Genomic DNA, 17840 nt, shown 5'->3' on the forward strand with positions numbered 1-17840 from the left:
CGCGCCGTGCCAACGCCCCTTCTTCTTCAGAAGCTGCGTGCGGAGATTGTGGAGTAGTGTTACCCTTCCCATGGTTTCAGGAGAGGGTAATACTTCTCCAAGGTTGTCACCTCAACATCCTTCTCTGACACTCAAGATGTAGAAATGGCCATAAATCACCTGACTTCCCTCTAGGGAATTGGGCTGGTTGTGTTGAGTAGCTCTATGGAGATCATAATTAACCCCATTCCTCTGATCTGTATTCCAGCAGTATCAGGCTGTCTGCAATGTACACTACAGTCTACCGTCAGAAGCCATTTTCACAGTTTCAAAGAAAATTCCACATAAGTGTTGAGCTAGTTGTCTGATTGCAGTAGGTGGGTCTTACCCCCCCCCCCCCCCCCCCCCCGATAGTTGCTTTTACTTAATGGTAGCACCTTGTCCAGGGCAAGGCAGGAATTCTGGTCAGGGTCCTGTCTATAATAATCACAATAGTGCTCCTCCTACTACAGTTCCAATAATACACACACACCCCATTGTCCAGAGTGTTCTCATCAAGTAATTTAATATTTGAGATATTGTAATAAAGATGGCCACCTACACATTGGAAAATGTCGTCTGTTTGCTGTTGATGACTTGTGTTTCTATTGAAGTTTAATGTATTTTGATGTGACTTAGGGTTTGGTATTGCCAAATAAAAAGATTTTGGCATGCTGGAAAAACATTTTGGGTTTTAGGTACAAAACTAACATTTACTCCAGATATTTGGAGGTTCTTTGCCTTCTCCGGTCAATTTTTTTCTTAGCAGAGGCCATAGAATGGTCATTGTTTTGTAATGTTTTATGTCACACAGTATTTGTGCAGCGATATCTTTTTAATACACCAAGTAAATGGATACCAAACATGTCACGCTTTAAAATTGCGTACGCCCGTGGAAACTACGGTACCTAAAAAAAAAAATCGAAAATATATCTGTTGGCGATCTTTCAAAAGCCTTTACAGGTTACCAGTTTAGAGTTAGCGAGGGGGTGTGGCGCTAAAAATTTTGCTCACGACGATTCCTCACTTGTGGTGCAGTCTCCATTTACATATGCGTGCGGGACTTGCGTATGTGTTTATGCATAAGCACAGGGGAAGGGGTGCTTGAAAATAGTTTTTTTAATAATATTTTGTTTTACATGGTTTCTTTAAAAAAAAAAAAAAAAAAACAACCCTTTTTTGCTTTTATAAGTGACAAACAACATCCCTTGTGAAAGCATGTACAACAAGTAAAAAATGCGCAAAAAAACAGTGCAGCAAGTAGCAGGTAAGCATAATAAACAAGCAGAGCGTGGAACAATGTCAATGAGTCCAGGCTTCTGACAGTGTAAATTAAATTGGGATAAAAGTCTGAGGTGTGATAGGTATTGATAGGGGTATGGCTCTCAGGGCTGCCGCGCTCCTTTCTCAAGCTGGTGAGCGTCATACGCTGCCTGTACACTCAGAAACGCGTTGCATCGCCAGTGACGTCTTCACCCCTCGCCCGCCAGTCCATCCGCGCATCGAGTTCCATCTGAGATCCCTCCACCGCAGTCGGCTCCATCTAAACAGCGGTGAGAAGACACCGATTTCCTACCACTCCACAGCGCCTCGGCAAGGACCAGTGAGATGACGGACCGGATGACGCACTTTTCTCCTAATTGGGGATGGTTTACATGCCTACCATACTTCACTAAAATGTGAGTGGCTTTTATCTATGTCTACAATAAATTGTGTTTGAACTATTGCACCCAGAGGCGCCTCTCTCCTTGTTGTCTTGTGAAAGCATGGGCTGTGACAGGTCTTCTTTATGGAGAGATCTGGCATCTATTACACCCCAGATCTCTCCAATTCTGCCGATTGGTCTGATCGGGTGCTTTCCTGGAGGATAACAGCCAGGTAAATAAAGAACCGAAATCCAGAAGTGACAAAATCGTCATTGCTTCTGGGGTCTCGGAGAGGGAGGAACAATTTTCAGTTTTTCTCTCTGTGTAGTGCTGCCACTCTTATCACTCCCCTGGTTCTATGATCAGAAGACAGAGCCTGGGAAAGGCAGGTGGGATCACTTCTCCGATCGCTCGCAGGCTGAAAATGTTGATACCAGGATGCTGCCTGCAGGGCATCATCACAGTATGGCCACTTTAACCCAAGGGTGTCACACAGGCAGGAAGTGGTTAAGTACCTACAGTATGTGGAATGTCTTCTATTGTCATAAGTGCAATTGGTTGGCACAGGCTTGACAAGGTTTGAGACCTTCATAGAGGATCCTGTGATTTAGATTATCTGAAGTCTACAGCTTTGTTTTCACAGCTTAAAGTGGAAGTAAACCCTCCCATTGTTTTCAGCCAAGGAAGCTGCCATCTTGGCCTCTGTTTAAACTTCAACTGCCATGGTGCTGGACATGTGATCAGCTAGGACACCAGCCATTGGCTGGTTTGACAGTTTGGTTGAGAGCACAACCAATGTGACAGTTGGCATTTCTGGCATGCCAGAAATGCCAACTGTTTTTTGAAACTATTAAATCGATTTACTTCCACTTTAATTCCCTGCTTGTTCTTGCAAGGGGCGGGCTGCTTCTCAGTCCACTATTTCAAGGTGGAATCATCAGGTTGTTTCTCAGGCCTACGATCTCAAGGTCAAGATTCCTCCTTTCCAAGTTAAAGCGGAGGTCCACCTAAAAAAGAAAAAAAAAAAATTAAAAGCCAGCAGTTACAAATACTGCAGCTACTGACTTTTATATATGGACACTTACCTGTCCATGGCTCCCGTGATGTCAGCAGCCAAAGCCAATCAGTCGCTCGGCTGCCCCTGCCGCCATCCTCTGTGAGGGAATCAGGAAGTGAAGCCTTGCGGCTTCACTTCCTGGTTCCCTACTGCACATGCGTGAGTCGTGCTGCGCGTCCCCACTGTCTTCTGGGACCTGTGTGTTTCCCAGAAGATAGTGGGGGAGAATAGTGTAGGTCACCGTGATGATCTATGCCAGGAACTGGGAGCAAATACCTGGATTACTCAGGTATCTGCTCCATCCTCCAACACCCCCCCAAAAGGTGCCAAATGTGACACCCAAAAAGTGGAAGTTTTATGTTTGGGTGGAACTCCACTTTAAGGCATATTTAACCAGGAGGAATTACTGGACTATTCAGCTTCTGTTCAAGTTTGTAGGGCTGCTATCTGTTATTCCCTTCCCAAGTGCTTCAAGGTAGATGCTTATCCCTCTGTGGATTCCCTTTCTTGAAGTACATTGCTGGACACGATCCCTCCTATTTTTCTTGTTTTCCTCATTACTTGGCAGGAGTTCCCACCCTGTCACACAACTAGTCATGTAGGTGATGTTCTGTACTCCAAGAAAAGGATTTTACAGGTAAACCAAAAGTCTTCACCTCAACCATGACCTCTTCTTGCAGTTCCAAAGGGAACTTTCTCTGTTGTCTGGATGGAGCCATTGTTTTTCAGGAAAACAGATTTCCTTTATGAAATTAATCTTGGACCATATAACAATGCAGTGTTTCACCATCTTGGGCAGGACATTGTCTAAGCTTGTTGTCTTGAATTGGAACTTCACTCTCAACATTTACAGTGTTTAATCCTTATGCTGCTACTCTAAGCAAATCGCTGGGAAGGTATATTATAGTTACTGATTTTGGCCTTTTATTTATATATTAAAAAAAAAAAAAGTGTGTGTAATATATATATATATATAAAAAATTGTTTTAATTTACTGCCTGGTTTCTTGTCAAATGCTGTCATACACCCCAGGAATCTGCAGGAGGGGACTTTCTCAGCCAAGCATGCCTAAGCTAAGGGCAGATGGATTCCAGGTAGTAAATGCTACATGAATCACCTGCCCTTACTCAAGATGTCCACGGCCAAAAATTCAAGGGGTTGTTTTTCAAAGTGATTTCTTAGCAAAATAAAGCATTGGAACATGTATGGGGGAGGTTTCTTTGAATAATAAAAAAAGAATTAAATAGTGTTTGTGGTGCTCAGATGCAGTTTAGTTCAACTTTAAGGATTGTGTTAAAGCCCACACAAATCTAGTAGAGTGGGCTGGATTTGGCATCAAGCAACTCCAAGATTTGTAATGTGCCACCTTTGTCCTGTTTTGTCCTCATCTGATGCCAGCTTTGGATCTAAGGTCATTTTTAGATGTCTGAGCTGTAAAGAGTCCCTTGGTGCTATCAAAAAAGCCAGGCAATGTTCATTAACAACATTGCTCAGCTGCAGGATAAGAAGAAACATTGGTGTTTATTTACTAAATAAAGGCAAATCCAATTTTCACTGCAAGTGCAGTCACTGTAGATCCGAGGGGGGACATGCAATGAAAAAACATTTTTTTGCTTGTATGATTGGATTATAAAATCAGCAGAGCTTCCCCTCAGATTTACAGCAACTGCATTTGTAGTGCAGAGTGGATTTGACTTTAGTAAACCAACCCTCATCATTTTTGCATCTTACTTTTTCTTCATCTACAAATCAAAAGGGATGAACTTCGATCTGCAGATGAAGTCAGTTTTAAAGCAACCTGTCAGGTATAAACAAACAAAATGATGAAATGTTCCTGTTAAGCCCCTTATTTACATTAATCCGCCTCAACTCCTCCTTCACCCCCCATTTAATTTTCCTGCTAATTTTTTTTAAGTTTATAAAATAAAAATGATCTTTTAATTTGGTTTTCTTTACTCATCAATATTTTTACACCTTTTAACATACATTTACATGTTTTCACATTGAAAAAAAGTGCAAAATATTTTTCATATTTGGACCAGAGAGGTTTTGATTTAAATTACTAGTAAAAAGGTTTGATTTAAATCCAAAACATTTTTTTTTTTTAAAAGAGCAACTGTCATCTCTGTCCTGTAGCGGCTCTGCTGTTGACTCACTGACAGTCCCATTCACTTTTTTTCATATTTATCATTTTCTTTATTTTTCCCTTAGTAAAGGTCACAGCAAATAAACATAACATATATCATGGGTACATAAACATATGAAAAGTCCACTGTTCAATCTTGCGGGGAATCAGCGGGGGAACAAGGGGAATCAATCAAATTAAACAGTTAAATACCCTATCTAATATCATCCTAATTCCTCTACTCTGTTCTTACTTAAACCCTCTTTTTGATCATATCCCACTTTCCCCAGGGCATGTGGATTATTCCATACGTCTGTCCCATTATGTTCCCTTTACCTTCCCTATGACCTACTTAATTTCGCCCAAAACTTAAAACCAAAGCAAACCCTCCCCAAAAAAGAGAAAAAAAAAAAAACATAATGTTTTTAAACAGTCCCCCCCCCTCGCTCCTCACCTCCTCTCCGCCGGAGACGGAAGATCCCCATTTGGTTCTCCTCTTCTACCTCTCACAACCTGAACCCAGCATAATAGGTTCTACCCTCTCCCTTCTAATCCTCCAGTAATCTCTTCCCTTCATCCGATATCGTAAACTGGTTCCACCTGGACCATGTTGCTACATATTGTTCCCTTTTATTCCTCGCTGAGAGGATTAAATCCTCTATAGCTCCAATCTCTCTCACTCTATTAAGCCATCTCGCGATAGAGGGTGGTCTACTATCTCTCCATTGTAACGTTATTTCAATCTTGGCCGCGTTTATCAAATGGCATACCACCGACTTTTTATACTCTTGAACTGGGATTTGTGAGCTATGGAGCAGAAAAAAGGCCGGATCATCCGGAATCTGGCGTTCCGTAAGTTTTTGAACAATTCTCTGGACTTCCTTCCAGTAATCTCTTACTTTTACACATGACCAGAATATGTGCACCATAGTTCCCTGCTCCAAGCCACATCTCCAACAGTTCTCTGAGTTTTCCTCATTAAATTTATGCAACTTTACTGGTGTATAATGCCATTGGGACAATAGTTTGTAATTGGATTCCTGTATACGCGTAAATGTTGAAGAGTATAATGCTAGATGAATTATGTGTTTACGTTGAGTCTGTGAGAAATTTCTCCCCAGATCCCTTTCCCATTTCCCCAGTCCCGGCAACTCAAAGTCTTCTTGAGGCGCGATCAGTATTCTATACATCTTTGAGCTTACTCTTTGTATTGGTTCCTCTTCATTGCAATATTGTTCAAATTTAGTTAATTGTCGCCTGAAATTAGATGGTTGGCCTAGGGATCTTAAAAAATAACTTAGTTGAAGTGCTTGCCACAGGCTCAACTCATAATTCCCCCCTCTCCTCGTCAAATCCTCAATTGATGGCCACATATTTGTTTGCAGAAAATGTGATACCTGCACCTTGCCCTTTTCTTTTAATTTATTAAAAGCCGCTCCTCCTGTGCCCGGTGTAAATCCTGGGTTCCCTAGTATAGGGAACAGGGGAGAACGTTTTGTTGAAAATTTTGGAATTTTACAAATTTTAGCTGCAATTAACAGCGTAGGTCCTATTATAGGATGTTTTTTCATTTTGCTTGGTAATACATTATAGCACCAAGGAGCCCTATTTAATGCTATTGGACAGATCTGCTGTTCCACCTCAACCCACCTTTTATAGTGTCCGTTCCTGCACCAGTCTACCAATCTTGTCAAGTGTGCCGCTTGATAGTACTTAGCAATGTCTGGGACTGCCATCCCCCCAAAGCTCCTGGGCACCTTCATCACCTCTTTTTTTATCCTTTGCTTTTTTCCCCGCCCATATGAACCTCATCAAAAATGAGTCCATTTGTCGGAGAAAAACCTGTGGTATGGTTATTGGCAGGGTTTGAAATAAATATGTGATTTTTGGCAAAATACTCATCTTGATTATATTGTTTCTGCCAAACCATGAATGGAATCCATGTTGCCATTTCTCAAGTAGTGTTTTTATTGAATTAAGAAGTGGTGGAAAGTTTATTTTAAAAACGTCTTTTATGTTTGCTGGAATCAGGGTGCCCAAGAACTTTAGTGCAGTCTTCCATTTGAAACCAAAGTTTTGTTGTACAATCGACTGTTTATGGGATGTCATCGACACACTCATTGCTTCAGACTTTGCCTGATTTATTTTTAAGTTGGAAAGTTCTCCAAATATGGCTATTTCTTTGACAAGGTTGGGAAGAGAAACATGTGGGTTTGATACAGCGAACAGCAGATCGCCTGCAAAAGCAGTTACTTTGTGTTTCCTCCCCTATCTGAATACCCTGTATATCCGGGTTTTTGCGTATTTTATTTAGCAAGGGCTCCAGAGATAATACGAATAACAGTGGTGACAGGGGACATCCCTGGCGCGTTCCGTTTGTGATCTGGAAGGTTTTGGAGAATATCCCGTTCACTCTCACTGCCGCTCGTGGACCAGTATATACACTCCCAATCCATCTTAACATATTCTCCCCCATCCCCACATGTCTCAACACCGAAAACATGAAATTCCAGTTCACTCTGTCAAAAGCCTTTTCGGCATCGGTATTTAGGAACACGCAAGGGATGTCCCCGTCACCGGCCTCCTGCACCAAGTTGAGGACTTTTATTGTACCATCTCTTGCCTCCCGTGTAGGGACAAAACCCACTTGGTCCCTATCTACTAGGTCGGGTAGCCAAACCTGAATTTGTCTCGCCAAAATCTTCGTAAAAAGTTTTAAATCCGAATTAAGCAACAAAATCGGCCTATAACTGCTACACTCCGCCGGGTCCTTTCCCTCTTTGGGGATAACTACAATATGTGCCAACAAGGAATCTGGTGGAAACTCAGCGGTCCAGCCCACTGCATTGAGAACTTTTATTAGCTGCCCTCCCAATAATGTTCCAAATTCCTTATAGTACCCTATTGTGTAGCCGTCTGGGCCCGGGGCTTTCCCGTCCGCCATAGTTTTTAATGCTGCCTCTAGTTCTTCTATCGAGATCGCGGTTTCTAAGCTGGCCCTGGCAATTGGTGACAACTTGGCTAAGTCCATTGTTGAGAGATATTCTTCTATTTTTGAAGGCGCTATTGGTATCTGAGTCAAATTATATAGAGAGGAGTAGTATCTACCAAACTCCTCCACTATATCCTTCGGTTTCTGTTTTAATTGTCCCTCCTTCCCCTTAATTTGTGAAACAAATGTTTGTTGGCTCTTCTCTTTCAGTTTTCCGGCTAATAATTTACTGCACTTGTCGCCAAATTCGTAATTTATTTTCCTTCCTCTTTGTATGCTTGCTTTGGCTTTGTATCTTAATATCTCTGTAATCTGCCTTCTCAGGTGGCTCAGTTCTCTACCTATCTGTGGGGTATGTAACTTTTTATGTCGGAGTTCCAGTTCCTGAATTTCTGCTAGTATATTTTTGACCTGCTGTTCTCGCTTCCTTTTTAGGTTCGCTCCATGTCTGATCCGGGCCCCCCTAATCACCGCCTTGTGGGCTTCCCAGACCATCCCTGGGTTGCTCCCTGGAATATCATTCATTTGGAAATACTCAGTAATTTCCCGAGCAACATCCTCTCTCACTTCCCTGTTCTGCAGGAGGCTTTCGTTTAGGCGCCACCTTCTATCCTGAGTAGGCCCTGTACCAAGCAATGAGCAAGCTCACAGGGGCATGGTCTGACCATGTTATATTCCCAATGGACACCTCTAACACAGAGGAGATCAGATAATGGGGGATCATGAACAGGTCTATCCGAGAATAGACCTGATGTGGATTCGAGTAGAATGTATAATCCCTTTCATCCCCATTCATCGTCCTCCACACATCCGCCAACTGGGCTTCAAGTAGGCTGCGCAAGACCCCCCGTCTGACCCCCTCTGTGATAGATGAGGTTCCCCTCGAAGTGTCCATTTTTGGGCTCAGGGGGATATTGAAATCTCCTCCCAAAATTAGTTTACCTTCCGAAAATTTCATCAATTCCTTGAGGGTTTTCCTCATAAAGGTATCTTGATGTACATTCGGAAAATACACCGTAGCTAAAGTTACTTTAATTCCTCCTATCATCCCTTTCAAGAAAAGATATCTCCCTTTTGGATCCTGATGCCTATCTTCCAGTGTCCAGGGAATTCTATTGGATATCAAGATAGAAACCCCTTTGGATTTAGCTTCCTGGTTTCCTGCATGATATGCTGATGGAAAGAACCTATTTTGCAACAGAGGCAGCCCCCCCTGTCCTAAAATGAGTCTCCTGTATATAGGCTATGTCTGTCTCTGTATATCGCAAGTCATTCATCAACATCCTGCGTTTTTCAGGGACATTAAGTCCCTTAGCGTTCAGGGAGGTTATTTTTATTCCCTCCATCTCCGGCGTTGAGGGGGAGAGGAGCGGGAAGAGAAAAACTAGGAGAGAGAGGAGTTAAAATAAAGAGAAAGAAGAAAGAAAAAAAAAAAAACCCCTTCCCGACTCTAACGACACTTATCACCCCCACCCCACCCCCCCTGTTACTAAAGCCCTTTTAGGGACAGTACCCACTTTTAACCCCTTCCCTCAATGGTTCAGTGGGCAATAGCCTAATCCGGGGGTCGATCCAATCAGGTGGTGCAGTATACACAATCAAAAAAAAGAAAAAAAGAAAAAGAAAACAAACTAGACATTTCAGTCTGCCCCCCCCTCCATCCACCCTCCGACTATTTCTACTTCTACTTCCCAGCCCACTTTCTTATTATTGGCCCTGCAGATGGACTCTTCCCCTTTCCCTTCCAACCTTAACCTCTATTTATTGCACCGCCTCCAAGTTTTACCTCTTATCTTCCCCCCCAAAAGCCCTCAGGCTCAGCCCCCCCTACCCCATTGTTTGGTTTCTTCCCCCCCCCCTCCCCATCTCATTCCTCCCTTTCCTCTCCCCCAGGCCCCCCCCCCCCATACCTTAAGTGATATTGTGTACCTTAATTAATCAGGGGCTTAAGAAGGGGGGTGACTGGGGAGGAGAGGAACCCCTTCCCCCCCCCCCCCCACCCAGAATCCTGTGCATATTATACATAATACACTGTGTACATTGTGTTACATTAGTGCATTGCGCTTCATATTGCTTCCTATGGGGCCGCAGTTAATCGCACTGTGGTCCCCTATATTGAAAAATCCAAAACGAGGAGGCGCAAAAAATAAAGAATAAATATATAAATAAAAATAAGTAAATAAATACCACCTCATAACATACTCTGGGGTACCTTGACTGCACCACCGTTCCCTTTCATTATAGTGAACATATATCTACAAATAATCTCTGCTTTTTCTCCTCTGTAAAAGCACAACATAGAGGAGACTAATAAACGTAAGTGAGAATAACACTCGAAAAACCCCAACCCCCCCTCCCCCTATCTGTATCCTGGACCCCTCAAATATAATCTCACCTACTGCCCAGGCCCTCCGGCTGATAAGCTCTTTGTGTGCAAAGTAGTGAAAGCAGCAAATTATATCTCTCGGCCTATTTATATTATCTGATGGTGGTCCCAAGGCTCTGTGTAACCGCTCAAATTCAAGGGGCTGAGGGCTAGGGGGGTCCATCAACTGGCAACATATTGTCTCAATTGCCTGCTGTAAAGCCTCTTTCCCGATTGACTCGGGTACCCCCCTAAACCTCAGATTTCTGCGCCTGCTGCGGTCCTCAATTTCCTCTAATTTCAGCTGTAAAGAATCAACTTGCAAAGTTTGTAACCTCTGAGCCTGTTCTAGGCTCGCAACACGTTTTTCCAACAACCCCCCTACAGTTTCCATTTGTGTCAACTTATGTTAGTTGCTGTACGTCCTCCTGTACAGTTTCCAGCTCTTTTCGATGCGACTCCTCCATTCTCAACACAAGGGCCTCCATCTCTGCTCTTGTAGGTAGAGCGAGTATATCAGCGCGTGTTGGGAGAGTAAGTAGCATCTCCTTCAGACCTCTAAGCTCTGGCTCCTGGGTCACCTCTCTACAGTCTGCCTCATGCTGCCGCTGGGAAGTTTCCTCCTGTTCTGGCCGCGTCACCCTCCGCATGGCCCCTTCCCCTTCTCCGCTCTCCGCCGCAATGGGGAATGGTTTGCGCTGTGCTGCCGAATCCCTGTCACTCACTGCACGTGTATCCGCGTCTGGCCCAGCGCGAGGTGTCGCGGATCGATTCCGTATAGCAGCTGCTCTGGTCTGCGGGAAGTATTGCTGAATCTCAGCCTGGACACGGGTTTTGGAAAACCCCTCCTCCTTCCTCATCCCCGGCGTGCTGCTGAGTCCTACTATGTCCGTGGGGACCGCTCGTACTGCAGGGCTATTTTTGGTCTGTGGCCATGGAAGACTTTCCGGGTTTGACTTCCAGTGTTAGTCCGGAGGGGGGTGGAGGTAAGAGAAGCTCTGAAACTGGTGTGTCTCTACTCCACCATGATTAGGTCACTCCCCTCAGTCCCATTCACTTTAATGTGATGGCTGGTGATGCAACAGGGACATGGTGGCAGCATGTGAGTGGATGCCCGCCAACAGGCGCTGCCCTGATGGATCTTTAAATGTAAGGCCTTATTCTTGCTGATAGTTAGAATCTTTAATATTTGCTAACAAAATGAAGGTTTCCCATTTCGAATATTAAGCTGTCAGGTTAGTAAAACGGCGATATCAAAACCGTTTCAATCAGCATCCCTACAATTAAGTGTTGGCAATAAAACCTGGAAGCTGTTTTCTAGGCAGAAGTGAGCCCGATTTTGTTCTCTCCAGCCTTTGTAAATAAACCCCTATGTGATAACCAGAATTCGATCCAGTGGGCATAGTCACCCAGGGACAGAAGTTAAGGATTACCAGGTAAAAATTAGAAAAATATAAAGTAATGCAGCCACTACCGTCAACGCGTAAGCTGCACTATATTGCATATAGATACATTTTAACCAAGAGAAATGACAGTAGCCTGCTGTTTGTGTAACATGACGGGATTTATTGTATCTTTGCTGTCACATCACATTGCAGACCTTCCTTCTATACACACAAACATGCTTATAGTCCAAGTATTTTACAAATCGCACAAATAGTGTCAGGGTAGCCACAGCATTATAAATACAATCTTATTTTTTTTGTTACTACAGTATAAAATATGCCTTGGGAAACATTGGAAGAACTGTACTCTGTATAACGCAATGGCAAGCATTCCTTTTTCTTCTGATAAAATCTTTAAAAGAAATATGTACCGTAGGCTTCTATACCTGGCCTATTTCTTGAAATACTAGCTGCCTGACATTCTTGTAAATAGCAGTTTCAGTAAAAGACTTGCCATGGAATCCTAATGATTTTTCTCAAAGAAAAGTATAAATATTAAAAAGTCATCACACAGGACCTTGGTACTGACTTCCAAGGATATTACCTCCACTTTATCACACAAAGCCAGCTTACAGCATGTTTTCATTTGTGGTGGGTGTCAGTGGGAAAGATCACATGATGGCTTCTTACAAGGCTCAGGGACTCCAGGAGTAAAATCAGACACCCCTCACCAGGAGATTATTAGCATGGCACCCCCCCCCTCTGCTGCTAAACGGCTCTTTTATTCACTCGTTCTACCTTATGAAGAATCAGCAAGGGGAACGAGGACATAATCACTTGGCTGAAGTTCTGACACAGACTAGAAACAGATGACAATCTGAAGAAAACTTGTTGTAAACGTTATCTGTTTTTTCTTTGCAAAAATGTGACTGAACTGGTGAAATGAATGGTTTGCATGTGTGAAAGGGGCTTCACATCTAAAGGGATGCAGACCCTGCGACTTTCTTCAGAGCCCTGCAGGTGCAGCAGCCGATTGACAATTATAAAGACACTCCCATTAGATTCACTAGGCACATGGACACAGACAAACAAATATCGATTTCTTCAAAGAAACCAAAAGGTAGGAATCTACAACCAAGTTTGTTAAAATCCTTTCTAATGTACATTGATCAGATCTCAGAGGGGAATGATTTTATTTTTTCCCTCAACAAAAGTGGAGTTAGGCCCTTTCACACTGAGGAGTTTTTCAGGCGGTTTAGCGCTAAAAAACTCCTGCACTGCATTCTCAATATGAAAGCCTGAGGGCTTTCACACTGAGGCGATGCGCTGGCGGGACCGCTCCAAAAGTCCTGCCAGCAGCATCTTTGGAGCGGTGCGTTTACCGCTCCTTCCCATTGAAAGTAATGGGAAATCGCAGTAATACCGCCGGCAATGCGCCTCTGCAGTATTAACCCCATTTTCGGCCGTTAGCAGGGGTTAATACCGCACTGCTAGAGGCCGAATATCGCCGCAATTCCGACAGTATATCGCCGCTATTTTTAGCAGTGCTATACCACCACCGCAAGTCCTGCCCCAGTGTGAAAGGAGCCTTACTCTTTAAAAGTAGAAGTCCACTCGGCACAATTCTAAAAACATTTCAGATGTACAGGATTGCTGCTTTGTGCTTGATTTTTTATTTATAGTACAACTTGTTTTACTTCCAGCCACTGTAGCTCTCATACATAGAAGGGTTAGTGTTGTTTATATACTTTTTCCCTTGGCAATTTCACAAAGCACTGTGTATTATACAGACATGTATACAAGGGATGCACCTCAGAAGAGGCAACTAATGTTTACATACCCCAAATAAAAAAAATGCCTATGCCTGCAGTTCTGCTTTATCAGTAATCATTATCCAAAATGCAAGTTTGGGTCAGTGGTATTTTTACGCTGACAAACGTTATAAGTACCATCTGCCTCACCACTAGCCATGGTTTTTAAAATATATATATATAAAAAAAAAAAATGCAGCCAATGTGGCTCTGGTCGCTACGCATATTACCATGAACACACAGTGATGTCTGCATCTGAGGTTTGGTCACCCTCATGTAACTTAATAAATTAGGCTACTTTCTTTTAAGCTAAAACTGCACCTTATCCTTTGAAGAGACTCACTTTTCCCATTCAAGCCCCAGATACACTTACTGAATTAAACATTTTCCATCACAACACTGCAAATTCCCCAATACATCCAGGTATGAGGAGCCTGTGACGACCTTGCATGATGCAGTGGCAGAGGAAAAAGTGGCCAGAAATGCATCAATGGGCAAGGTCACCATCTCTTAAAAAAAAAATCTTCCTTTGGCAGAAAGTGTTTTCCACTTAGAACTAAAAACAGGTCAAAATGCGCAATGCTGAGAAATTTCTAAATAAAAAAAATGACCTTTAAATAAAATTCATATGTAAACAGTTTAGCTACATCTTGATTATCCGAGTTTCTACTACATTACTATTTATCCAGAACACTCACAACCTACACACACACACACACACACATTGTACACAGTATCTCATATTCTGTCGATCATCCATGACTTGGTGAGGCTCCCTCTGGACGTGGCCATGGATGGATAACACTGTAGCTTGTAATGAAGACGGATCATCTCTTCTCACTCACTCCGTTCTTTTGGCTCACGATATTTATACTGGATGTAGTCAAAAATGTCCTTCTCACTGTCTATTGGGAGGGGCTCACCAGCTATTCCTGCGAGGGAGAAAAAAAAGATTTGGATGCACATATACGTTACTGCCACAAAAATATATTTCTATGTCCAAGGCAACAGAGGACACAACAGGAATTACTATATACCAACAATATGCTGTGAAAAGCTCCCACAGGGCGCCCCAAAGCACCTACCCCCCCATGTTGAGGGCACACAGCCTGGCACGGTTAAGGAGGGGGGGGGGGGGCACTCGCTCGTCCCCCACCCCCTTTCCTGACCTGCCGGGCTGCTGCTTGGATACAGGTCTGGTATGGATTTTGGGGGAACCCCATGCCGTTTTTTTATTTGAAATTTGGCATGGAGTTCCCTCTCAAGATTCATACCAAACGCAGCTGACACAGTGCACTGCGGTTATGTGCCGATAGCTGCGGGATTTCGCAGCTGGACACTTCCAGTTCTATTTTTTCTATCCGCACAACACCGCAGGTAACCGTAGTGTGTGAATGATGTCATAGGAAAGCATTGTGTGCTTCTAGCTGCGGTAAAATCCGCAGCTAAAAGCACCATTTTATCCGTCTGTGTGAAAGGGACCTAAATGAGCCCAAGCTTTTTTTTTCTTAGGCACTTACAAAGTGCTCAGGCAGTGCAGTAGTTTCTCTGATGCAAGAGTAAAGCCTCGTACACACGATCGGATTTTCCTGCAAAGTGTCAGACTTTTGTTCGAAGGGCGTGCCTGGATTTTGTCTTGCATACAAATGGCACACAACTGTCGGCCAACAAACACAAACGTAGTTGCGTACTACGTGGTTTTTCAGCGCCACCCTTTGGGCACCTTCCGCTAATGTCGCATTTGGTAAGCATTGATTTCGAGCATGCGCGTTTGTACTTTGGACTTTTGTCTGACAGACCTGTGTACAATCGGAAAATCCAACAACAGACCGCTGTCTACGGAAAATTTTAAAGCCTGCCATCCAACATGTGTCCCTGTAAAATCCGACAATTGTCTGATGGAGCATACAAAAACTGTTTTTTTTTTTTACGCCCTGCCAGTGCAGCACCCAGTGTGAAAGCACTCGTGCTTTCACACTGGGATTGCAGATGAGGCTTTTTTTCAGGCGCTTTACAGGAGCTATTTTTAGCGCTAAAGCACCTGAAAAACGCCTCCAGTGTGAAAGGGGTCTATCACTACCGGGCACTGAAATGCTCCAGGAAAGCTCTTTTCATGCTCAGCTTATCAAAATAACCACAGCTGATCACAGCTGAAAGTGAAATGGCTGTGTGCCATTGGCAAGTGATTAGCTACACCTGATTGAGTTTACTAGGAGGCGGCGATAATTGTTCCAACTCAGTAATTCTTTCACTTGGATGTTATAAGTTGCACCGAGTAAATACAGCTGGATAAAAACAAAAACTGTGTGTCTTCATTTCAGTCTGCAAAGCAACAACATTTGATCATTTTAAAGGGGAGGGGGGATTCTTTTCTATACCCACTGCATATCATAAGGTGAACAAGAGACATGTGAGCCAGAAAACATGGCTGACCTGTGATTCCCAGAGGCCTCAGCGTGTACTCATTCAGGGTAAATCCTTTTTCCAAAGCATGGGTACGCATGTTCTTGTTGAAGATATCACTGCCAGTGAAGTACAGAACTCCGCAGTAATACTGGTCCTTGGGGATGAGCCTGGAGTGAGAAAGAATTCAGAACTCAGAACTCAGAACAGTCCATCATGCTTTACATACATTTAGTCTTTAATACTAAACATGAATTGTAATCCTATCAGCAATGAAATGCCAGAGTGTCGCAAGCCATCTGACATAACCCGGCCATATGTTACAATCTGGCTGCATAACCTTTAGATCCAAATTACAATACAATTGTTATGTGTATGGCCAGTTTTAGGTTATAGTATGGCATTTTCTGCCAGGTGTGCCTTCAGTATACTGCAGTGCAAAGGGAACTAAGCTGGTACTGGTTATGGAATTTCCTGAACCCTGCAGGCGATCCACATGTCAATCTATAAGTGTAATGGAAATGATGCAGAACACTCTACATGAGATTATGTACAGTACGTAGCTGGGTGCAGTCAGCTCCACTAGGTACTTTCCCCGTCACAAATGAAGCCTAAATAAGGCACAGGCACATAGAAAGAACCATTCGTGTTAGACATGTACAATTCTTCTACATTTGGTATCCATGTATGCGTGATTGATGCAAAGATGCAGCTGTGACCTACTTTTTTTGATATGCCCCTAAATGTGGAGCATGTTTTCCTTTGTAGACGCCTGTGTGTATGGCTCCATTCATTTGTATAATGCAGTATTTAGATGCGTACAAAACAATATGATTTACACATATAAAGCGGCATTTTAGATGCCTGTGTATATGAGCCCCCAGGCTGCATTCACACCCCAGCGTTTTGAATCTTGGGCAGATTTGCCGCAATTCTGCATGTGATATCAAAGTGCAGAGGTGTGAATGACAAATCGCAGAAAGCACATTTGCGATGCCATTGGAATGGCACCTAAAATTGCGGTGTGGTTCTGGCGTGATAAATCGCGCCGCATTCGTGGCAACTTGCGCAAAAAAATAATAATTCAGGAGCTGTTTTTGGGCAACATGCTTCACGCAATGTGGGTTGCCGCACAATTTATCATGGCAGAAACGCACTGCGATTTTAGGTGCCATTTAAACGCATGGCATCTCAAATGTGCATTCTGCGATTTTTCATGCACACCTCGGCACTTTTAAATCGTGGGCAGAATCGTGGCAAAGCTGCTCACGATTCAAAACGCTTCTAAACACCTTTGAAAACGCTCCTAAACACTGCAAAAACAAAATATTTTTTATCCAGCGTTTTTGGCGAGTCTAATGTGCCTGGAGCCTAAGTGAACTTTATGTAAAAAAGGGCATTTATCTTTTTAGATGGATAACTGCAAGGAGAACCCTTACCAGGCACGGTCCAGACTCCCACTGAAGACTGCCATTGTCCTGGAGCGGTGCCAGAACACGTTTCAGAATCAAGGAGCAAACAAAACTTCCAAGCGTTGGTCAGCGGCAGCATTCAGCATGGAGTCCCTTAGCTGTGACAGTTAAAAGTTGTCCCTATAGAGCCCAGCTCATTCCTGTGTTGGATTGCCGGCTTTTACATTTTGTAGTAATTGGTCTACTTTGAATCAGTCTGAAGATAATCTCTCTCTCTATAGATATAGTATATATGAGATTTAGAGGAAGGAAGCAGAGCTCCCATCTCAAGTTTATCACTGAATTTCCAATACATTACCTTATATCAAGTCTCCGAAAGGGGAACTGTTTGCCTCCCTCAGATGGTAGCTGGCACACACCCTGCGTAAGAACAAAACATGAGCTCTATAGCAAAAGTATACAGACAAGCAGTATTCTATTGACGGTGAAGGTGGGACACTAGAAGAAGCCCAGGCACAAATCTACAGTCAGCCGATTTCTGTTCCAACTCTGAATTGAATCAGCATTCCCAGAACCAACATTGCCCCAGCTAATCAACAAACCAATTTAAGAGCCTCTACTGGCTG

The 17840-nt window shown here is 43.3% G+C and overlaps 2 protein-coding genes across 3 annotated transcripts in view; one reads left to right on the forward strand and one right to left on the reverse strand.

Moving 5' to 3' along the window:
- The window catches only part of VDAC3 (voltage dependent anion channel 3), a 28906-nt gene extending 28312 nt beyond the window's left edge, over window positions 1–594 (forward strand). For both annotated transcript variants that reach the window (XM_040346210.1, XM_040346211.1), the window contains one exon: window positions 1–594. This exon is cut by the window's left edge and continues 196 nt beyond it. The gene's annotated coding sequence lies outside the window, so the exon portion shown is untranslated.
- A 12651-nt stretch (window positions 595–13245) lies between these two features.
- POLB (DNA polymerase beta) overlaps window positions 13246–17840 on the reverse strand; it is a 47183-nt gene continuing 42588 nt past the window's right edge. Inside the window, exons 12-14 of the mRNA XM_040346212.1 lie at window positions 17573–17634; window positions 15833–15972; window positions 13246–14331 (exon numbers count right to left, since the gene is read on the reverse strand). Of these exons, the coding sequence (XP_040202146.1) occupies window positions 14237–14331; window positions 15833–15972; window positions 17573–17634 (297 nt within the window). The 3' untranslated portion in view covers window positions 13246–14236. The remainder of the gene's footprint in view (window positions 14332–15832; window positions 15973–17572; window positions 17635–17840) is intronic.

The sequence above is a fragment of the Rana temporaria genome, chromosome 3, assembly GCF_905171775.1.
Source record: "Rana temporaria chromosome 3, aRanTem1.1, whole genome shotgun sequence".
Taxonomy (NCBI): Eukaryota; Metazoa; Chordata; class Amphibia; order Anura; family Ranidae; genus Rana; species Rana temporaria.